The sequence below is a fragment of the Bacillus rossius genome, chromosome 7 (genome assembly GCF_032445375.1).
Source record: "Bacillus rossius redtenbacheri isolate Brsri chromosome 7, Brsri_v3, whole genome shotgun sequence".
In the NCBI taxonomy this organism is placed as follows: domain Eukaryota; kingdom Metazoa; phylum Arthropoda; class Insecta; order Phasmatodea; family Bacillidae; genus Bacillus; species Bacillus rossius.
The window spans coordinates 41,254,028-41,278,484 of NC_086335.1; the positions used below are offsets into that span (position 1 = coordinate 41,254,028).

At 37.9% G+C, this 24,457-nt stretch overlaps 3 protein-coding genes across 8 annotated transcripts in view; 2 read left to right on the forward strand and 1 right to left on the reverse strand.

The window, feature by feature from the left end:
• Nucleotides 1–3,218, forward strand: part of LOC134533887 (traB domain-containing protein) — a 48,390-nt gene extending 45,172 nt beyond the window's left edge. For all 6 annotated transcript variants that reach the window (XM_063371656.1, XM_063371658.1, XM_063371660.1 and 3 more), the window contains one exon: nt 890–3,218. The gene's annotated coding sequence lies outside the window, so the exon portion shown is untranslated. The remainder of the gene's footprint in view (nt 1–889) is intronic.
• LOC134534539 (histone-lysine N-methyltransferase SETMAR) lies at nt 1,200–2,081 on the forward strand. Its single transcript, XM_063373022.1, has one exon. It carries the CDS (start codon nt 1,200–1,202, stop codon nt 2,079–2,081), a length of 882 nt encoding a protein of 293 aa, XP_063229092.1.
• A 1,055-nt stretch (nt 3,219–4,273) lies between the features above and the next one.
• LOC134533888 (formylglycine-generating enzyme) lies at nt 4,274–24,388 on the reverse strand. Its single transcript, XM_063371661.1, has 4 exons — nt 23,683–24,388; nt 18,632–18,803; nt 9,345–9,528; nt 4,274–8,419 (listed from the first exon to the last, which is right to left on the reverse strand). The coding sequence occupies exons 1-4, from the start codon at nt 24,236–24,238 to the stop codon at nt 8,237–8,239; spliced, it is 1,095 nt and encodes a 364-aa protein (XP_063227731.1). The 5' UTR covers nt 24,239–24,388; the 3' UTR covers nt 4,274–8,236.
• Nucleotides 24,389–24,457: the final 69 nt, after the last annotated feature.

Sequence of the window (24,457 nt, forward strand, 5' to 3'; positions counted from 1 at the left end):
GGTATAACGTTTAGCCTATTCAAATGGTATTAGCCAGCCAAACATTTTTTTTACCAAATAAATTTCTTTGCAAAAATACGTTAGCTGAAATTAATAATTTTGCGTACTTAATTCCGGACATAATGAATTTACTGCTATTTAATTTATGATTATTTTGTAGTTATGACCGGTATGAATGTTCATGTATTTGTTAAAACTTCCATATTTAAATAATTAAATATTTTTTATTCAGTATGTTAAAACAAGTGAAATTGATTTTACAAGTCTTTAAATTACTTCATTGTTATCAAATATCACATATAAAAGATTTAAAAATGGTGGAGTTTCTTTATCTGGAAGTACACCAATATGTTGAATTACATACCTGCATACTTTGAGTTCAGACAGCCCTTGTGGTGTTAATACAAGGACAAGAACATTACACCAATAGTATATATATGGTGAATTGGACATAGCCTTGGTTTGTGGATGCTTCCACATGCCATTCCATCCAGTATGAGCTGTTCGATAATCACAAGGGCGGCCATAGATTACTCAGCTGCAAGAGCACCGGAATGAACACAGGAATAGAAACTTGTCATTCCTGCCGATTTTTGCAAAGTAGGGATCGTAGCGACTTCTCACGAGTAAGGGACTGGACTAAGGCTGTCTTGCACAGTCAAATGTTAAGATCTAAGCAAAAATGTTTTAGGCGAATCAGATGGCACAATACTTGCCTTAAAGTCACGACTATGCAAGCCAGGTTTGAGTAGGCTCTTGGTACATTTGTCCCTGATTTTTATGTTTTCAACTTTTTGTGTGTTGGATGTTTGTTGGTGTTATTGGTTCAGTAGCCGACAAGGAAAAAAGGTTTTTAGTTCTATTAATTTTGGTTTTCCATTTGTTTCAGTTACCAGTTGAAGACACAATATAAAAGAATATAACTGTAGGAATTTGTGGATATTTATTGAAGTTGGTGCTGTGGTCATCTGTGATTTGATTACATTACACATAAAAAAAATAACTTGTGAGGTTATTTGGACCAAATTGAGAAGATACGTGATAGTTTTTAGACTTTAATTAACGCTTCTGTGACTGTGTATGTATTGGGTTTAGCTACTGTATTTTTTTAAGACCAAGAAATGTCAAATTTTGAGAATCATTCGACACCAAAGACTGAAATTAGTGGTTGTTTTGTTGAATCAAATAAAAATGCATTTATGAATGTTGAAGAGGAAAAAGAATATTTTGTTGATGTTGGGGGTGATAATTCTAAATCTAGAGAGTTGGAATTCTCCACGCAGAACAGTTGTGGGATTGATGATTATACTCATACCTCACCGAACGTTAGCTACGTAGATTGTAACGTACCAGGACCAGAATGTGATATGGATGATTTTGAAGCCCAGTATGCTAAGGGCTGCAATTGTTTGGATGGGAATTGTGCCTCAGAAGAAAGTTGTCCATGTGTCTCAAGGTATGGTCAGAACTACGTGGATTTCTGTTTGTTGCCTGGCAAATTTGGTGGGCCAGTGGTGGAATGTAACAGTGAGTGTAGTTGTGCATTTGAAGGTAAATGTGCTAATAGTTTGGTACAGCGAGGACCTCGAAAATTTTTGGAAATATTCAGCACATCAAACGGGAAGGGCTTGGGATTGCAGACGAATTCAAAAATCCCCATCGGTGGCTTCATCTGTGAATATGCCGGCGAGGTGATCGGTGAGGAAGAGGCTCGAAGACGCGCTCAGCGCACCACCTCCCGGCAGATGAATTACATTTTTGTGTTGAAGGAGCACCTCTCGGGTGGGACGGTCATCAAGACGTGCGTCGACCCCACGATGATCGGGAACATCGGTCGCTACATAAACCACAGCTGCCGGCCGAACGCAGCCGTCGTGCCGGTGCGAGTGGACTGCCCTGTTCCCAGGCTGGGTATATTTGCTGTGAGAGACATCGAGGCCGGCGAGGAAATTACATTCGACTACGGCGGTGAGGTAGGGGACTCGAAGCCGGGACCAGCCACCTCTGTCTGTAGAACACCTTGTTGCTGTTCGGCTGAAAGCTGCAGGAAGTATTTGCCATTTGATTCAGCACTACTGTGATACAGTCAATAAACCAGCACTGGCAACAGTTTTGAGTCGTTGCTGCAGAAGATTAGTCGTACGTCAGTCATGGTAGCGTCTTTGTTAGACACTTTCATCTTAAAATTACTCTAATTTTGTAGTGAATGTAATTATCTTTTCAGGATACGGTTTTAATTTATTATATAGTATCTTTATTTATAATAATGGTGTTTAGTTTACTTGTAGTAGTAGTAGTAGTAGTAGTAGTAGTGGGTAACGTACAAGTCTATGGGTGATATTTTCAAAATTTTTACATGTACAGTAGAATCTCATAAGTTTTAGGAATTTGATACTTGATCATAAAGTTAAATGAAAATTGATTGAAAATGCATCATAATTGAGATTTTACAGAAATTATAACTGTAATATGGTAGATCAATATGCAAAATCTCTTAAAATTATTTAAATGCTTCCTCTACATGCAGCATGCACTGTAATGCATGTAGAGGATTGGAATTAGTTAAGAGTTTAATTTAACTTGGAGCTTGCTGCTTTATCTGTTCACAGTTATTCATTTTGGTAGTTCTAGGTTCTCATTTTAACTCTTTGTTGTTGGTTTGGCATAATTGACTTTGTACACAGTTAACCGATTATTCATTGTTTGGTATGACTGCAGTTTGTCGTGTCTAAACTGGTTTTAGTCTCTTAATATTTTTATGTGACTCATACTTGTGTATCTCATATGATTTGTTTGTTTGATGTTTTAAGTGGGAAAAATTGTTTTTTTAACATTTTAAATAACACTAATAAATAATTATTTAATATTGTCTAACCATTATTTCTTGAAATGATGCTTTAGAATGGTAACTTTATGCTGTGCTAGCTTTCAGTTAGGTTAATCGGTAGGATCGGTTGTGTTATTGTTATTAGGCAGTCGGGAATTTAAATTTTGAGTTTAAAGTTTAGGTTAAACATAAATGACATAGTTGACTTAATCCTGTTGTAACAAATTATGATAATTACTACAAATATTGTTTGAAAATGTCTACCACAACTTGATATATTTAGGAAAATGTGTGTACAATGAAAAATATCATTTTGTACTGGAATTTGGCCTGATGTACGAAATGTTATGTAAATAAAGTTTTGAAAATGCTTTGTTTTCAAAAAGAAAAAGTTTATTGTGTAATGTCCTATGTAAGTAACCTTACAAAACTTGGATACTTTTTTTCTTCTTTATAGCTACCTTTCCTGTACCTTCTAGGATGTGCGGCAGACTTGAATACAAAATAGGAAAATACTGTAAAACTTGTTTTACCAAATGCCATAAGTTTTTATGATTAACAAGTTTACGTTTGCAGATTTTCCATTCACTTACACCATGATCAGACTTGTGACAAACTTGTACTATGAAAAACAATGTTACAACATATTTTAACAGACAAGCTGATCCAGGCCTGGTATTAACTCGTTGACTGCTGAGTGCTGGTTATGTGCACCAGCTACACCAAGCTGCAATAATGTTCTCTCTTGGGGTAGTGTTAAAACAGTTTTTACTGTGCTTCCAACGTATAATTTTGACCACAAACCAGTAACTATGAAGGGAAAATTTAAGTTCTCAAATTATTAATTTCATTAAACAAAGGATTCAGTATTGCTGTGAGCCATCCATGAAACCTACATTTGCATTTTTAGTCACAATCAGGGGGTGTGTCTTTTTTATTCCTTGTTTTGTAATCTATCATCTTCCCTTTGAAAGTTTGTTCCTGTACTAACTTCAGGGTCCTGCCCACCTGGGCACACAGTGCGTGTGTAGCTCCAACAACAACAAACACAAATTTGAATACTGATCACGATATGAAAGTGGTTCATGTTTACGAAAAGCAGTTAAGAATATGCCGATGGCGGATGAATATTTGTTTCCGTATTTTGTTTTTAAACTGTATTTTTAGAAGATTGCAAATGGCTGAAACGTGAAATCAGAATATTTTTAGACAAAGCATCCGGTATAAATTATTGCAAGCACTCGAGGGGCTTTATCTTCATTTCTCCACCATACAATGTTATGGTTACCACTCATGTCAGTTGCCCTTGCACTTAGAGGTGATGCTGTGCTAGAAGTACCAGCAATCATTGCACTTATCCTGTCTGCAAATACACCTCTGACCAGGTGGGTGTTTTAATATCCTTTACAGTATACAAATGATAGATAAGGTAAGGTAATCAATAAATATTTCTTTAAAACAAAGAATTTTATTTCAGTTATAATAAAAATGGACAACAAATATCAATTGTAGTAAAATATTTCAATAACATTAAAATATCAGAAATGTCAATTTACACAAAACCAAGATTTGTATCTTCAAAATTCTAAGTACTAGCATGTACAACAACCCATTGACGTAGAAACTTTTAAAATGATTGCAGTACTGGCCCTCACATGGCAAATCTCATCTTACTTCATTACTAAACAATTAAGTTTGTACATACCTATCTGTGACACACAACACTTTACAATGGAAGCCATACCACAAAAGTGATGAGGGGTTCTGCAACAGCACAGGTAATACGCCTATAGTCTCCAGGCTCCCAGCTTAATTTTAAGTACAAATTTTTAAGTAAATTACATTCCGTATTTACCCGCGTATGGGCCGCATATTTTATGCAGATTTTTAGTGTAAAAAAAATGTATTGCTACCTATATTCAAATTTTTGATTGCAATAAAATATTGTACTGAGGTTGAATATGTGCGTAAATACTTAACCTATGTTGGTTTTTAATAAATATAACTCCACGAGCAAGTATAAATTGTTCAATCAAAATTTCTCAGCAGTCACGTGAAGTTCCGTGAACAGCGCACCTGTGAACCCGACCTGTTGCTGCGTTGGGGAGGACAAGGAGAGGAGAGTAAAATCTACAAATGAACCAGCCAGAGAGGGAGCAAGAGAGTGTACATGTGTGTGCGTGAGGCCAGATGGCAATGTTGATGGTTCTCAATCCCTCTCTTCTTTGTAAATGTCCCACGAACTGGCATCCACACAATTAATGTGTCTATCTTGACAGGTGCCCAATCATTATTGTTTTTTAATGAGATTTCCCAAGCTTCCGACTGAAAATACCGTGGCAAAACTGCAGCCATTGCTGGTGTTTATAAGAGCACCTTTTATATTCCTCTAGCCTCGCAGTTAACTGCGTACTAGTTTTTATAGACGGAACTGACAAAGAGTAGCTTGCCATATCTTCTTTCTCCAGACGAAGAGGCGAGTAATAAAATACAATGGATGAAACGGAAACAAGGGTATAAAAATAGAAGTCTTCTCCTTTGTCTTGTTAGGAAATGGGGTGGTGGGGTTGGGTAGTGGACTGCCTCACATCCTCCAGTAGTAAACAAAGAAAAGCTGAGGGCCAATGCCAGTGTCGTATTTCTTACGTGCCAATAAGCTGAAAAAAAGAACACTTTACTTGTATTCACGGAACTCTAGTGAAGTCAGATGTATGATGTGATGCATATGCAGGGGTGGCCCTTATAGTGAAAATGTTAGATTTTTTTGCCCAAAATTAAGGGTGCGACCCATACGAAGGGGCGACCCTTCTCTGGTTAAATACGGTACTAGACATCAACCACTACCTTAGTATCACTAACAAAAATTCACTACAGCACACAATACACAGCAAAGTATCATGGAAAAAAAAAACCCTTTTAAAATACATAAACATAGCATAGACATCTGACATAAAAGATAATAATAATAAAAAGGCCTATCTTGATTTAAGGGCACCTCCTACCTGAAGCTGTTTTGGGTGATTGATCACCAAAAATAAATGGATTGCACATAGAAAAAGCCTCATTGCTTGTATGAGCCAGCAGCTGAGCAAGAACCTTTTTCTGGTGTTTATCAAATCAATCATAATTCGCTCCCGCAACCTTCAGAAGGACTTTTGTTTCAAAAACTGGGATCTGGCAGACAATTGTTTTAAAGCTTAGACTGACACCTTCGATTTCACCTCCCTTCAACGAGCACTGCTGCAAACCAAATGTTTTAACAATCAAATGGTCCAACATCTAGAAAAATGTTTGTAACGAAACTCAGCTCAGCTAGCCCAGCATTGCGACATTTTCTTTGATTGCGACTGTACTTGACAGACTCACTAATACACCAAATAAGCCAGAGATCATTAGCCATTTCATTACACAAGTGGTGTATAAAACTGATTATTTGGATCATACTTTAAAAATTTATATTATACCACATAAAGTTTTAAGTACTGTAACTATGTCGTGCTTGCTTTCATTTTCATTCTTTGTAAAACAAAATTTACATCCCAAAGCTTTTGAGTTACATTCGAGATGCCCTAAACACTTCCCCGTCAGCAAATAAACTCCCAAGTAGGTGGAGCCAAATGTGGGATGATTTAGCACAGCAGGAAACAGTTAAAATAAAACTGTCCATAACAAGACAACCTCTACTGACATTACAGGATTTTCAAATTACAGCTGAGCATGCTGTAACCAAAGGTAGAACTATTGTGGTTGTGAGGAATTCCTTCCAAATATGAGGGAAATAGTAGTGAGACTTGTTCCTTAAGACCCCTGCCTACCCGGGCACACATACAATGGGCAGAGCTTCAGAAAAACACCAAGGGATTTGAAACTTCTCAGGATATCAGAATGACATCTGTTTATGAATAGCATCTAGGAATATGCTGAGGGTGGATGAGAAGTTCATTTTTAAACTGTATTTATAGACAAGTAAAATTGGCTAAAAACGAATGTTTACATAGTAATTTTTGGGCATGAAAAACCCTTTATCTTCATTTTTTCACCACATAATGTTATCATTATCACTCAAATCTCATAGTTGTTCTATGCACAATGGGAAGACTGTGTGCCAGTCCAAAGTCTTGCACTTGGCTGCAATACTGTGCTGGAAGGATCAGTGAGCATCACACTCAATAATGCAAAGATATCCATGACTAGGCGGACCTCTTAAGGGCTAGCTTACCAGTTCAGCTCATCATTTAATATTTGTGTGATACAATGTTCTTTAGCATAATTATAAGTTTCTGAAGTTAAAATATAGTAGTTACTTCTTTGGAGATAAGTATGCAAGACCTAACAGAACACAGAATAAACATTTTCATGTTAAAATTTAATGCCTCTGGCTATTTCATGATATAACTGGAATGTATTTTACAAATACCATCTAGGATTACCTAGAATTTAAGTTAAATGTATTTAATTTTTTTCTTAACAGATATTTAATAAATGATTCTGTTCAAGTCTTAAATGTTTCTTGAAATACTATTGTTTCCAAGTGACCTATTGAAACCTACAGCTAGCAGCAGAAACATGTTTGCTTTACAAGTTATCTCTCATTTAAAAACAATGTACCTTTTTTTTTTTTTGCTGGATATTAAATTACTACCCTCACTAAAGGCTTTGGCTCTCTGGAGAGAAAGATGTAGGTATTGCAAACAGTTTGGATTCCATGATTTGGACACAAATTATTACAGTTGAAATTCAGTAATGCAATCATGTTTCATTTCAGATGAGTCAACACATTTGCAATATATTTGAAGGAATTTGCAGTAAATACAAAATATAATCTTTTCAGCTGCCACTTACTAGTACACCCGATCATCGCATCAGACTACAGGACGAGCATGCTTTACAGCTTGTTACGTAATTTCTCTTGAAATAACAATGTGCGGAGCGCCCAACAGCAACATGCAGCACAACATAAAGACTGTATGCCAGTCTTTGAAACTACAGATCCTATTACTCAGGTGCAACAAGTCAAAACTGAATGATTTATGCTGTTTTGATGATTACAGTACACTGAAAGCCAAATACCATTACATAACAGTTATTTTATCTTCCAATTAAACATCAGATGGTATCATTTTGAAACAAATGATTTTATGGAGCTTCAAACCTTAAATGGATCACAAAAAGTAATGCAAATATATATGTATGTGTTTAAACATTTAATTTAAACTTGTTTTGTTTTGGGCTAGTAGACTATAGCCAATTTTACGGATACCAAAAACTGTGTAAACAAATTTAGTATAGTAATTCACTAAATCATTTTTCTTTGGTACACTATTTCACCATGTGTAATATTAATACGTACATTATGTTAGTCATTTATGGATGGTCGGGTGGGCTACAGGGTCGTGGCAGGAAGACAGCCTATCGGCGGGGCTGTAAGTACTCGGGCAGGGTGGTGGCGGCACAGCGGAACCCCAGGTTGCCCGCCGAGCTGTCCGGGGTGTTCTGGCTGCGGGCGGCACAGCGGTACCGGTAGCAGTAGCTCTCGTGGCAGAGGTACGAGCCTCCCTTCTTCACCTTGTCGCTGCCGCCGGGAGGCCCCACCTGCGTCACGCACAGTCACTCTTTGTCAACGCCTCCAGGGTCGTTCCGAGGGAGGGGAAAGGGGGGCAAAATCCCCAGGATTCGGGCTCTGTGAAGGGACTGTTGTAAGTTATGCGATACGCACAATGAATATAACATTTACTAGTTTTTAGATATTCTTTTTAAGCTATGGTGTTTGAAAAGTTGTACATTAAATAATGGGGTTGGAGTCCAAAAAACTTAATTGCCCCTGGGCCTTTGGATTCCCTCAACGGCCCTAGCCACATCCCAACTCCAACTCAGGATTAAACGGTTCAGAACCTCCTAACTGGACATATTGTTTAAAAAGTCTCAAAGGATTTCCAAATCCATATTTATTCAAACTCATTTGTTGCAATTAACTTGCCATTTACAGATATCCTAAAACATCGTAACATAATTTTGTTTTTAATTTATGTAATAAGTGTGCACAGTAAATAATTATTTGAAATGCAAGAATAACCAGACACAACCCCTCCCCCATCTCTTCCACTTGAGATAGTTTATGCCTAAACCAAGCAAAAGTGAAAGAAGTATATCATAAAAGAACAGCCTCAGCACTATATAACGAAAGGAAAATAATGTTCCTCTAAACAACCCAAAAAAATTAATAAATAAAAAAAATTCTGTTACCTAGATCATTCTGAGCTTAATTCCACTATTTTTTGTAGTGGTGTACTATGTCAGTCAATGAATACAAAATACGGTGGGTCAAATATAGTACTCTTACTACTCTTGAATGATTGGGTTAAGTGATTTAAACACCTGCATTTTTTTAAAAATTATTAAAAGTTTTAAAAACACAAAATAAACATACACTGAAATAAATAAAACACAGGAGCATGAAACCAACCAACCAACCAACCAACCATTACGATCACAATCACACAATATTAAAAATTCTCACAGGGTTGTGCAGATGTGTGGCTTTGTGCTTGGTTTCCCACCAGTCGCTTGTCCACTCCCACACGTTGCCTATCATGTTATGGAGGCCGTAGGCGTTGGCGGGGAACTGCGTGACCGGAGCAGTCGCCGTGTAGCCGTCCTCCGCCGTGTTGTCGCTGGGGAACTGGCCCTGCCATATGTTCACCCTGCCACAGCCGGCCGGGCTCATCTCAGTACTGTACAAGGTCACTGCCCGCAACTGCACGTGGCCTTTAGCAAACAGAGCCAAGTTTAAACATTGTCAAGTTGGCAGCAAATCAAGAAAAGTAGTTCTAAAACCACACATTTATGAACATTAGTCCAATTGGTATGAAAGCAAAGTTTTCATTATTATCACAATTTGACAGTTTCACATGCTCGAAATGTGCAAACACAAATTACCTGGCCCATGGCAATGTTGAGCACGTCATCTAGCACAAAAATATCGAAAGTGAGTTTGAAGCAGGACTTAGAAAATAGCTCAATTAAAGGTGAAACATCTGTAGTCACCAGTCTCCAACTGCTGGTATCAAGGTGCCCCATCCAAGGCGAACCTCTAGATACGCCACTACCAGGCTCATCAGATCCTAGGGTGAGTTTACATCCTCTAAAGCAAGAACTTACCTCCACACGTGATAAATTAGTAAATTAATGTGTTATGTTGTAAGAGATATAATTGTCATCATTAAAATAAAATTCTCAATTCTTGTAGATGCTAGTAGTAAGTTCGTAATTTTTAATAATTTAAGTAAGGATTGCTTACACATGCACTCAACCTCGCCACTATTGGTGTGATGCTCACACAACACAAATGCTTGGATTCAAAAAGCTAGGATAGCAAAATCATGCCTCCAGTTCAGTGCTCTAACTGGGGAGTTCAATTATCCATAGAATTTCTTTACTACAACAATTCTGGAAATACTAAACAAAAATATCCCAGGCTTTCTGATTTAATGTGGAAACATACTTTTAGGGTTTCTTTTTGTGTTGATACCTTTTTAAAAATGCAGCCAGTTAAAATTTGCACGTACAGACTTATTATGAGCAAAATAGTCCTCGCCGAAAATTTTAAGATGGTTACTTTTTTTTAATGGATAACTTTAGATTTGGTTCACCATTAACGGAACATGCTCGAACATAAAATTTCAATATCCGTCTGCCCCAGGCAAATTAATCCAACATTACCATGTCAAATTGTCACTAACAAAAATTTGCGTACCTTTACACTAAATTTCATGCTAATGTTCATAAACAAAAAAATAAGTTGTTTTTGCACTTTCATTATGAAAAATTACAGATCTACTTTTCTTGATTTGCTGCCAACTTTACAAGGTGTAAACAAGGCTATATTTGGAGAAGTGACTTGTTTCAAAGGTTTAATTTAAGTGTTCAGGTAAGCCTGGATGAACTGCATTAAACAGCCGTAGCAAATAGCAACCATGAAACCCTTCCTAAGCAGACTGAATAAATTGAATACCATGCCAGGAGACAAAAATTCAGGTAAAATTATTGTAATCCTTACACCACTGGTTAAAATTCTGAAAACTGTAAATTAATATAACATAACTTTTTCGCCATACTTTTAGATCCAGTGCTTGGGCTGCTAGATGTTCCATATTAACCTTTGAAAATTTGTTAAACAAGCATTAAACATTTTTTGCAGCTAAGTAAAATTTTTTATGAATATACTTCCTATCTTTGCAAAATATTAGAAGTTTGGTGTATGACAGCAAGGTCTAGAAATATGTTTGTATTACAGCCAGTGCACCACATAAAGTTTGAATATTCAGTAAAGTCATGGCAATTTCAAACATCACGTTCTAGGCCTACACAATAAGCCATTTAAAGCATTTTTACATCATTATAAATATTTTTAAATCAAGATCATATGTAAATGTACTTAAAGATACTAGACTGTTTAGTTAGAAGTTGTTACATAAAATAAACATTTAGGTAATTTTTTTCATGTGTTTCTTACCGTCTTACACATGTTTATTACTTTATGATTTATTCTGATTATTCAAACCACATTTTGACTATTTAAAATGTATTTTATTTTATAGGTAATTGTGTTTTAACTTTTTTCCTATTTAATATAGTTTAATATCATTAAAGAAAATTAGTTAGATTGTATGACATACATAATAAAAAATATATATATTTATACAAATTATAAAAAAATATAGATGCATATACAGTAGAACCCGTTTATAGTGAACCCGCCTATAATGAATTCCCGTTTATTGTGAATTTCCGTCTCAGTCCCGGCAAAATGATTTGAGGTTATGTATTAATTTATTGGATATAGCGCACAACTTTTGTCAATGTTGATACGTTTTCCCGTGTACCACGAACAAATTTTGCCGACATAATGCACATTTATCTCAAATATTTTCATATAATTAAAAGTTTTTTCACAAAACGTCTCTTCTGGATCACATTGAAGTTTTTCTCAGCAATACGCTACTCGATTGTCCACTGTTCATATTATAAACAAGTCGTATTCGAGTGGCCTCGGTAGGGTACGTGTAGCCAAAAATGGTGATCAGTTAGGTGAAAATAAAAAATAGTTTTCCCTGCATAGTTAAAGAATGGGCGAACACGTGTACATTTATTATGTTATCAAAATTATAAATAAATTACCGCCACACAAATACGTATGTACATTATAGCAGCAAATTCAATATTTTTACGTCTCATTTTTATCGTTCACGTTTCGGACATTTTGATCGGGTAAGGTTCGTAAGACTACCACTAGATAGAACTCTGTGGACAAAATTTTTCCATAGAAAGTGAGAAGAAAAAAAAAAGAAAAAGAAAAAAAATGAGATGGGTCGGTTTTGACTGCGAGTGATGACGGACGTTCCTGCGCTTACTCGCGGTTAAGTTGGACAACTCGTTAAATGCAGTATTAGCGGAAGACATTGATTATGATCGTATGGAGGTAGTGTCGCGCAATGATGTAAAGCGGAAAAGCATAAGTGAAACCAGTGATCTGATTGAACGAACAAACAAATCATGCAAGCGTGACGTCCGTTTAAGTAATTCCTTGGGCGAAGACATGTCCGGCGACGGACGAGGCCGGGTGGCCGATCAACAACGTGGAAGTGGGTATGTACCAGGTGGGAGCGCACGTTACCCTGATACCTGTAGCGGTCCTTTCATTGTAGTAGTGGAATCCCTTGATAGTAATATTGGAAACTTGCACCCGATTTCTTTAGGTAAAAGATTGCACCCTAATCGTTATATATTGCAAATCCAACAAGCAGGTCCAAAACGGCTGAAAATGTACTTTAGTACGGCGACAGCTGCCAATCAATTTCTGGACTCTGATACTCCAGGCAAGATGAACCTGCGAGCGAGCATCCCCATGGGTCTGACGAGGAAACAGGGTATCATATATGGTGTTCCTTTGGATGTTAGTATGGAAGAGGTCCTCGACGGATATGAAAGCGCTACCCATAAACTCCTGCATGCGGAACGTCTCACCAAGCATATCCAACGCGATGGGCAGGATCTTCGGGTACCCATCAAGCTCCTCAGTCTCACCTTTGAAGGGCAAACGCTGCCTCCATATATTAGTATTTTTAAAGAAATATACAAAGTGACCCCTAAAGTCCAGAGCGTTACCATGTGTTATCAGTGCCACCGATTTGGTCACACTGCCAAAAACTGTCGTTCCACGACGCCTCGGTGTGCTACCTGCCTTCTTGTCCATGGACAGGCCTGCCCGACAGTTGGTACACCACAATGTGTTAACTGCCGGGGACCACACTCGGCACTCAATAAAAAGCTCTGCCCCATGTGGGAACGTGAACGTGAAATCAAACGGCTAATGGCTTATCATAATCTTTCGTATGCAGATGCGACAAAGAAGTTACCACCCAGTCCGTGTGTACCGGAACAACAGGTCCATTATCCTATAATAGGGTTCCCTGTTCTGCAACCCCATCTCCCACATACAGTTTCCACCTACAACAGTACACCTGCAGAGGTTCCCGCACCACAGCCGACGTTTGCTCACGTGACCCAAAGCACCATGCGACGTAAGACTGTGCCTACACGGCCCGATGGCTATACCACTTGTTACAAGGCGATCCCACCCGTCATTCCGCTGGACTCCCACACAAATGGCGACATTCGCCAATATTACGCGCAGTTCCGTCCTGAAGTGCCAGACATCACTATCGGACCAGTACACAATCCACACGCAGGTGAACACAACCTTGAACAACCGCCATCTACCCCTACAGGCACCGAGCACACTGTTCCTAATGAGAAAGTCCAGAATATCGTCGATATGATTGAGGGCTTGGTCAGCACTGCAAAGACAGATCATACGTTCGCCGTCAACAAGGATACCTTGATGGAGGTTCTCCTCCGCATTTTGAACCTATAATTTAATCTTCTTGTACCATCTCACTTCCTTTCAACCTTAAGATACTACAATGGAACGCTAGGTCATTGATCGCTAATCGATATCCCATGGAACACTATCTACACCTACACAACGTTGATATTATATTGCTATGTGAAACCAGACTTACGGACAAATATACAGTCAGGATACCAGGATATCACCTATACAGATCTCACAAACCTGACCGGGGTACTGCTATTTTCGTGAATAAAAATTTTAGTGTAGCGGAAATATCGATTCAATATCCACCCCGTGCTGACAATATTGATGCTGTCGCTATTCAGATTTATCACCGACACTTCGTATGGGCCATAGTGTCGCTCTATGTCCACCCCAACTCCTCCATTGATGCTGATACATGGGACCTTTTCTTCCGCCAATTTCCCACCCCTGTAGTGATAGGTGGGGATTTTAATAGCCACCATTCCTCTTGGGGTAATGCTTTTTGTGATGCAGCAGGCCGGACGTTGCTTGAATTTCTTCATACCTCGAGCTATATGGTCATGAATGACAAACGCCACACTCGGTTAGGTTGCTACCAACAACAATCTACTGCTATAGACCTAACTCTCATTTCTACAGATCTCGCGGGGCAACTTACCTGGACTGTCTTAGAGGACAATTGGGGGAGTGATCATTTTCCCATCTTGTTGACTACGCAGGTCTGCCAACCTTTACCTCCTCAACAGTCTCCAGCAACAGCCCAGTTTCGTACTCGTCAAGCTGACTGGAGTAAATTCCGCGGCCTTCTGGCCGATATCGCCCCTTTTGCGGTCATAGATCCAGGAACGGTAAATGCATGTTACGACTATTTCTACACGCAAATCTTGCATGCCGCTCATCAAGCCATCCCTATAACGTGCCAGACCGCTTGTCGTAAACGTAAACCCACTTGGTGGGATGATAAATGTCAGACTACAAATACTGCACGCCTTATGGCCCTTAAAACTTATAAACACTGCTCCACTCTCAGTAACTACATCGCATTACAGAAAGCACAGGCGGTGGCGAAACGGACATGGAAGGGGGTGAAAAAGGAAAAGTGGCACGCCTTCTGCACATCGTTTTCGCGGTCTACTCCCCTGCCACAATTATGGAGGAAGTTTAAACAATTTCGGTCTAGCAAAGATTTCTCTTATGTGACTCCTATCCCTGATGTCATAGTACCGGCCTTTATGCGGCATATTGCCCCGGATTATGTTCCCAATGCAGATATACATTTCACTCCGCCTAAGCCGCCCCTGAATAGGTATATAGATCATACTGCCTTAATTATGCCTTTTACGCAGCAGGAACTACAAACTTGTATACGTCATACTCCTAACACGGCGCCGGGACTTGATAAAATCCCATATGTGATGATCCGGAATCTCCCTGAGAACTGTACTTCATACTTATTACAACTATATAATCACATTTTCGTTCATGGTGTAACTCCGTTAGCCTGGCGGGAGTTCATCGTACTTCCTATTAAGAAGCAGAATAAACCGCTATTAGCCCCTACTTCTTACCGGCCCATTGCACTCCGCTCATGTCTTGCAAAGGTTTTTGAAAAACTATTGAAAAATCGGTTACAGTGGTGGTTGGAAAAGAATAAGCTCATCCGGCCTGAGCAGTTTGGATTTCGGCCAGGTATTGGATCACACGAGGCCATTCTATCCTTATTGTCCAAAATTCATGTTGCCTTCAAGCTAAAGAAAATATGTACCGCGCTCTTTGTCGACCTGGTATCCGCTTTCGATAATGTTAACTTGACTGTATTGTATGAGAAGTTGTGCCATATTGGAATTCCCACTCAAATTATTAAATGTGTACACGCTCTTTTTTCTGTCCGACACTATTACCCAATCACGTCACAGACTCCATCGTCTGCACGCATCGTCTATACTGGCCTTTCACAAGGCAGTACATTGAGCCCACTCCTGTTTCTTTTGTATACCCAAGACTTAGTTTATCACATTGGGCGTACTTCCTATAACATTACTTATGCAGATGATATCGTGATATGGGCCTATAATACAACATATCAGGGAGCTCAGGACACGCTGTGTGACACTCTCCACAGGCTTCAGGCATGGACTGATAGCAATGGATTAGAAATATCCCCAACGAAAAGTAAGGTCGTGTTTTTTACGAGGAAATATAAACCGCACAATTTTCCACCCTTCCAACTGCTGGGTCAACCCTTACCGATTGCGACAGAAATTAAATACCTAGGTGTGGTATTTGATCATCGTTTGACGGGTAAAGCCCACATTAAATATCTAACGCATAAATGTCGGAAGCGCATTGATCTGTTAAAAGCTCTAACACACCGCACGTGGGGTGCGGAGGTAAAATTATTAAAACTATTTTATGTTACCACTATTCGGTCGGTGCTCGATTATGGCTGTTGTGTTCTTTACAACCTCTCTCCCACCAGGAGTTATGAACTGGAGAAGATACAGAACGTTAGTATGCGGATCATTTTAGGTGCCTTCCCTTCGACGCCTATCTCATGTATGCAATTCGAACTGGGACTTTTGCCACTAACCCTCCATAGAAAGTGCTTCCTGGGGAAACTTTGGATACGCTCAAGGGCATCTCATGTTGCCGGTTATATGCGGGCGGTGGACAAACTGGATTTGGATATTCCGGACGCTCTTAAACGAGCAGAGTCCCATATCGTTTCTACGCCCTGTTTAAACAAATATACTTTAACATATGATATTACGTTTCAACCGCTGCGAACTCAGGTCATAGGTAGTAAGGGACAACCGTCATATCTAACCGCTCAGGAGTTCTATGAAAGCGTGAATCATGTGCATTTGCATCGAACTATATATACAGATGCTTCCAAAACCGACACAGGGGTAGGAGCTGCCTATTACGATAGTCACACTAAAACTACTGGCTTATATAAACTGCCCCCTATAACTACCATTTACTATGCTGAGGCGTATGCGGTATATAAGGCATTGCAATATGTGCTCCGAAAAAAAATTCACCAATCTATTATTGTGACAGATTCATATAGTTTAATTCAGTCTCTCAATTCCACCCCTCTTCCTCGAGAACCTGTGGTCTGGCTTATTAAGGAACTTACACTCACCTTGTGTAGACTTAACATCAGTGTACAATTTTTCTGGATACCTAGTCATATCGGGATTCACGGGAATGAAATGGTAGACCGCCTGGCCAATTTGGCTCGATGCTGTGGTAGTACGGTTCCGGCGGTATCATATAATGTCCTTCTCCCTTACCTCGACCGGCTCATTATGGAGGAGTGGGATGCCGTATGGCGACGCTATGCCAGGGATAACGCAACCGTTTACGCGTCCTTATATCGACATAGACCGGTCAGCACGGATATCGTCTTTGATAATCAGCCGCGTCACCTCGCTGTCTTATCATTTCGACTCCGATCCAATCATACTGCTGCCCCTGCCCATTTGCATAAACTCGGTATTCAAGACAATTCTGACTGCACATGTGGTGCTGTCCTGGCGGATGTTAATCATTTACTTTTTGAATGTCGTTGTGTCCGTTCGCGGGATAACCTCTATGCTCAACTTAAGAGTCTTAATTTGCCTTTGCCCATGGCGTACCCTTCCTTGTTGTTTACGTCTACTTGTGAGGTCTGTATCGTGCTGTCCCATTTCCTATTCGAGAATGACATCCACATATGAGTTAATGGTAACGTCCTTGGGTCCCCTGTTCTTGGTGACCGGTGTATTATATTGACATTTGACCTTATTCCATGGCCTTCTTTCCATTGGTCGATGGGCCTCGACCGAGAAGATAGTTAGCAATGAATAGTTCCTGCTAGGTATTCCTACTATGCCCCTCCGCCTACGTGCGCTCCGCCTGGTATATATTTCAGTTGGATCCCGCTGGTGTTGATCTCTAGAAGAGGTGGTTTTTTGCAGCGTGATATTGAAGACATCTGGTTGTGAGGGACCATAAGACGTGTTGACCACGTGCGAGTATAGTTCTGGTTGTGGGCGAAAGCCGTTAACCAAAACAAAACCAAAACAAAAAAAAAAAAAAAAAAAAAAAAAAGGGTGAGAAAATTTCGTTCCAGCTTTAGCAACTGCGATACTAAATGATACGTAGTGATCTTTGATGCGCCAGACTCGTTATTTTTCGTTTATTTACTTTTGACGGTAAAAATAATTACGTGTTATTAAGCTGCAAATGTGCTTCAATAAGAAATACGTACATAAAAAGGGGTGAAAAACGTGTTAAAAAACGTATAGCAGTATCTGTGCGAGATAAACTGGACATTATTGAAAAGGGAGACTCCAACCCCACTGTCCCGCACGTGTTAATAGCAAAGGAACTGGGAATTGCAACATCCACATTAAGTACAACATTAAACAAGCTGAACAATCTTCTTTCTCAAGCTGCGATAACGTCACAGAGTATTAAATGCCCGAAAAAAGGATAATACGCCGATTTCCAAGAACCATTAGGTAAAAGAAAGTGTAGTTCATTAAAAATATTATCTGCATTTGCTCATAAAACTGTTGCTTTGAGTATTTTCATTCGTTCTTTTCATGGCTTAGGCCTATGTGTAGTTAAGATTTTGCTTTTGAGTATGTATTGCCAATATAAAAGTTTTCCCAGATATAAAGTTTCCCCTCTATAGTGAACATATAAACTACTCTCTTCAGATTCGTTATAACAGGGTTCTACTGTACTCTTTAAACACTATGAGCCATTTAAAATGATGGATGAAAATTCCATTGCAGAAAATATAAAACATGACTGAAATGAACATCTTTGATGTAATTATAACTTTCCATTCCCTGAACAGCAAAATGATGTTTCAGTAACACGACACATCAGAGAGGCGACTGATGGCGTACCGGTGCTTGCCGCGAGGGAGCAGCTTGTTCCCCCACGGGAAGAGACGGCCGGACAGGCCAGCGCGGCAGGCGTGCTCCCACTCCGCCTCCGTCGGCAGACGCTTGCCCGCCCACTTGCAGTAGGCCGCCGCATCGTTCCACGACACGTGCACCACAGGGTGGTCCATCCTGCCTGCAACAACATCCGCGTGTCATTCCACAAGCGCCCGCACTCAACAGCAGCCAGCTCCTCGTTAATCTGTTTTTTTAGTCATCACATCTTTAAACGACTGTTTGAAAAATTTTAATTTGATACCTTCCTCGCATTTGTTGATCCGTCACAAACATTTTCAATGGTGTAATATCATGGATGTAAAAAATTGCACAAGCTATAACAATATTACAAAGACTTGCTTCCACTTAGTGAATACTGTTTCAATATTTGTGGCAGAATAAATAATGCTGGAACGTACTGGGTTAAAATTGTAGAAACAGACCTTAAATAAAAGTAATGACAAAAAAAATCAACACGGTGCGTGAAACCCAGCCTTAACAAACAAACAAACTTTCAAGGAACACTGCAAGCATGCAAGGCTTCGTCACTGTCTTCTTCAGTAAAATAAATAAAATTTAATACTATAACACAGAAAATACTATAATACTATAAACACATACTTGTCATGCATGAATGTTGCTAACATAATACACATTGCAGGTACTAGCAATGTATTAAAAGATTATGTGAAATTCACAATATATGTAGGTCGTTCATTTGGTGACATCAAGAGCAGTGCCGCAGCAAAGAGGCGATACACCCCTGGGACCACTTTGAAGTGGATTCCCGATTCGATTGCCATTAAATAATGCACTAATTTACATGCAGGACTAGAAAAATACTACTAACACCCAGCTGTGGCCTCTTATTTAAAGTCAAGGTGCAGATTGGGCAGCGTCTCAATTGGCTAATAGGACGTGCTCTCGTTCTCACCTTTACGTCACAACTACTTCAGAGAGAGCACACTTACTTTCTCAAATTTCTCTCATATTTTATTCACATTTTAAATTAAGAATACATGATTTTTTTTAACTATAATGTTAAATATACATGCTAAGTGAATTTTCATACAAAATCATTCAGTTCAAAGTCTTATTACAATTTAAAATTAAATGTAGCACCAAATCGTTATTTAAGTTCTAGTTCTAAACCTTTCTGTAACATCTGAAAACGTTTTATTTCTTTATCAACAAGAGAGCATGAAACAGTTTTTCTGATGGAATGGCAAGAAAGATATATCTCAAGCCCTTTATAAACAGAGATGCTCCCTCAGATTAAATTAATTTTAATTCCCCCCCCCCCCTCCCCCTTCAGGATTGTTTTCTTTGTTTGTCAAAGTTTCATCCCATAATCTTTTTCAATTCTTCATGCCTAGGGTTTTTTTGCCCCTGGTCAATGTCTTTGCTGTTGATTGCTTTGTGACTGTTCCAAGTTACGAATTTTGTTGCTCTCTATCTCTTTGTTTGGTTCTGTATATTTTATTCCTATGTGGTGTCCTATATTATTTATCATACTTAAGATGGAGATGTAAATAGCAATTTACACCAGATAGCATATAACACTGTGAATAGCTACTGTAGGATATACATTACTGACACACATATAGCATATAGATTTGAGACAGAATTAACAAATGTTACAGTCAGGTTCACAAACAGGGGAGTCCATCAGGCCCAGCCTCTCCCTGAAATGTTTGTGTGAAAATTCTCCAACCCAGCCGGGAAACAGAGAACCAGCCAGATCTAGCCTTTCAGCCATAAGGGCAGTCAAATCTGTTTATTCCACCATGGTAAAACTAGACACATTATTAAAAGGATTTTATAAGATTTTGATTAAATTATATTCTAGTGAAAATTAAAATTACACCACGTTAACAGTGTCTCATAAAATCATAAATTTGAGTTACTAGAATGTTGAGATGTAACCTGTGATATTGTACCAAAACTGTATAGATCTAATATATAACACATAATATATTATATTATCAAACCGTACTGAACTATTCGTAGACAGCAATGTGTTTATTTATTTGTATTTTTTGAGTTTCTTAACATCTTGTCTACAGCAAAGTCGTATAATCTGTAACACAAATAACTGTCATTCATGTTTAGTATAAATTGAGGTGCAATTGCTTCCTTCTTGTTTATCACAGTTAAAAATTCATATAAAAATGATTTATACTATTTACTTTTTAACATATACAATGTCTTAAATATTTAAAATTTAAATATTTTCTGCATAATTGTATGTATTCCTTTAAATTTTAATTTATATGTTTTTACTCTGATTGATTTGAGTTGTTGATTCAAAGTTATCAAAAGTTAAAATCTTGAAAGAAAAAAAAACTGCCAAACATATATAGTCCCCATTGTAAGTGGCGGGCAGAATTTGTTGAGCATGATTTTAGTGATTTTATTTGCTCCTTTATTGTAGAAAATTTTTTTGTGTAAATATTGTTTTAGCAGGGGTGCTTCCACTTCGGAGGCTTTGGATTGGCTATGTCAGGTGTTCCTTGGAGGTATGACTGGCAAACTTCACATTACACAATGTATTTTACAAAATTTACATTTTGTCAAAAGTTTTTCAACGAATGCAATTTATACATTTGCTCGCTGCAAAGAACTTGTAGATAACTTCAAAATAGTTAGGTTTTTAACATTTTTTAAAATGTCATTTTCATTCCTATTGGTTGTATTATTTTTAAGAAGGCTAGGTTGATATCAACTTAATATAAAATCTTAGTTTAAATTGCCATAAAAGTTCTTGGTTGAATCACATTTTTTTTTTTTAAATTTTTTAAAAATTTATTTTGGAAAAGGTGAAATAAAACATTTACCCTGTCACTGTTGATGTAGGTAATAATTTTTACCTGGCAAAGGGTGGGAAGAAAAAAGTATAATGCAGAATAATGTAAAGGTAGTAATAACGTGATTTCATATTTATGTCATCACTATTGTTAAATTGTGGGCTAGAAGTCTTGCGAAATGACACTCTGCCCTTATGTACTATACCAGTTCAAAAGATTTTGACTGTTAAATTGTTAAAAGCAAGGCTTTGTGCCAAATTTATTTTCCAAAATCTTAAAATGTTCACTACATTAAAAATCTGTAAAATATGTTTTGGTTAGGCTAAGATAAATACATTATAATAGCAACTCATAACTAACCATTTACATAGTTTCACAGTATTTTTGGTTCTTTGCCAGAGTAGGTGCTCTTCTTACAATGCTATTTAAGTATCAACACTATATATGAAGTATAATGAATACATTTTTGTATTGATTTTTTTTTATTTCAGAACCTCACCCACCCTAGTAAATAACCTGCTAACTACTTGTAAAAAAATGGAAGTATCACAAAATCCTCTTAGGAAAAAATTTAAAAACATGGAAAAGAGGCAGTAAATATGTAGTTGAGCGGTATTTGCGAAAAAAAATGTTAAAAATCCGAAAATACCTTTATTAGACGCTCTTAAAATTCCTCTTTTCATTAAAAGCGGCGGAGATAAGAAATTCCAAATACTTTAGGAGATATCGCCGTTCTTATTTTGCATACAAGACCTGTGTTTATCATTCGACCGTCGCCATTTTTTTATTTTGCCGTGTGTTTGTGAATGCCTAATTAATGAAAATGGTCGATTAGGTCAGGTCAGTTACATTATAAATACTTTGAAACTAAGCGTACATTAAAAATAATATGAAATTATTTCAATGGTTCTTTAGTTTTAAAGTATTTATAATGTAACTGACCTGACCTAACAAACCGGGACAAAGGATGAACAGTAAAAACTCACGTAAAATTTTTTTGTTACTTATTACTTGCGCAACAATAAAAAATAAGACTTTAAAATTAGAAACGTTAAAAACTTGCCTAAGTTGGAAGCGGTAATTAAACACCGTTTTAAAACAATAAATGAACTAAATAATAACGTATTGGTTCGTTTGAATTCTGGCCTATCACGATCAATCACGTGACGACATTATCCAATAAAAAAATAGATACTCGTAAACAAGAAACAATGCGGAATGCCACATGAATGCACTGGTATAATTGTGATGAAATTTAAAAATTCGATATATCCTAAAGTATTTGGAATTTCTTATCTCCGCCACTTTTAATCAAAAGAGGAAGTTGAAGAGCATCTACTAAAGGTATTTTCGGATTTTTAACATTTTTTTCACAAATACTGCTCTACTACATATGATGAAATTTAAAAATTCGATATCTCCTAAAGTATTTGGAATTTCTTACCTCCGCCGCTTTTAATGAAAAGAGGAAGTTAAAGAGCATAGAATAAAAGTATTTTCGGATTTTTAACATTTTTTTTTCGCAAATACCGCCCAACTACATATTTACCAAAGAGGCTCCCCATCGGGGACACACCACAATGCCGAAATACCACAACGCCGAACGTACAATAACGCCGAATACCATAACGCAGAATGTCAGAATTGACCACAACGCCAACAGCTAGAAAACTGCTGTGTACCACAACACCTAATTACCACAACGCCGAAATACATTAACGCCAAAAAATGTCATTGCAGGACTGCCACAAAGGTTACGTTAGGTAAGGTTAGAACAAAAATTCATTCAGTTGTTTCTCATTTTGCTCCTGTGGCCCCCCTTCCCCGCAAAATCATTTTTCGGCGTTGTGGTACACAGCAGTTTTCTAGCTGTAGGCGTTGTGGTCAATTTTGACATTCAGCGTTATTGTGCGTTCGGCGTTGTGGTAACGACCCCTCCCCATCAGAATTACCTTTTACACTATGTGTAATGTACCTGACCTAATCTAATAAACAGTTAAATCTGTAAAATACTAGAAAATTCTTTAAGGACACAACACTCGTTCACAGATTTTTTACTGGTAACTATTTTATTTATCACAAAGCCTCACTTATCTAGTATTACCGAGAAATAATGAAGGGTAGGGAAACAAAATTGTGATTCTGCTAATACTGCTTCTGTGATAGGTTTGTGAACTCATTCATTACCCATCATGATTACTCAGTAGGTACCTTTAACATTTGAATCAGGTCCATATGGATGCTTCCAATTGGAACCTTTAACTGGCAGCCACCAGGGCGCAGCAGCTACAGCTTGCGTGATTCCTGCCTTGGTCTCTTCACTTAAAAGGGTCTCAAAGACGAATGAATCACCAAACTTCTCTGCTTCTGTTTTATAACCAGTGCTGTTCACAAATATTTCAAATTCGGCGTTGCTTACTTCAAAAACATCCATGAAATAATCAGTTAACGTTACTTTTCTTGAAGGGCCTTCACCATCAGCAACAAAAACAGGTTTATCAGTACCCATGGTGAAAACCCCTCCTTTAATAAAAATCATTTTATTTGTTCGGTTATTATTATTTGAGTTCGCAACTGCTCCATATTTGTCATGGTCAAAATTCGCATACGTTTCCGTCTGTGCACAAACAGTTGCATCGCTTTCTCTTCCTCTGTTTAACGCATTACAACCACAACTTTCTTGTTCTTCACTTTTATCATTAGTACAATTATTCTGCCTTACAATTAAAACCAGTATCAGAATAAAATAAAGTACTGGAACATCCATCTCTCAAAGGCATGTCATGAAAAAATGTATTTACAAAATCTAAAATATCCACAAATTCTTATGGCCAGATTATCACTGTAATTTAAAAAAGTAAACACTATCCATGTTTCATGTCACATGCATCTACGAGCATGTATGACATGCAATAAGTTTAGCCTTGGTTATCACTACAGCCATATAAAAATTGAGATTTTCAAATAACATTTCGTTGCAAGAGTA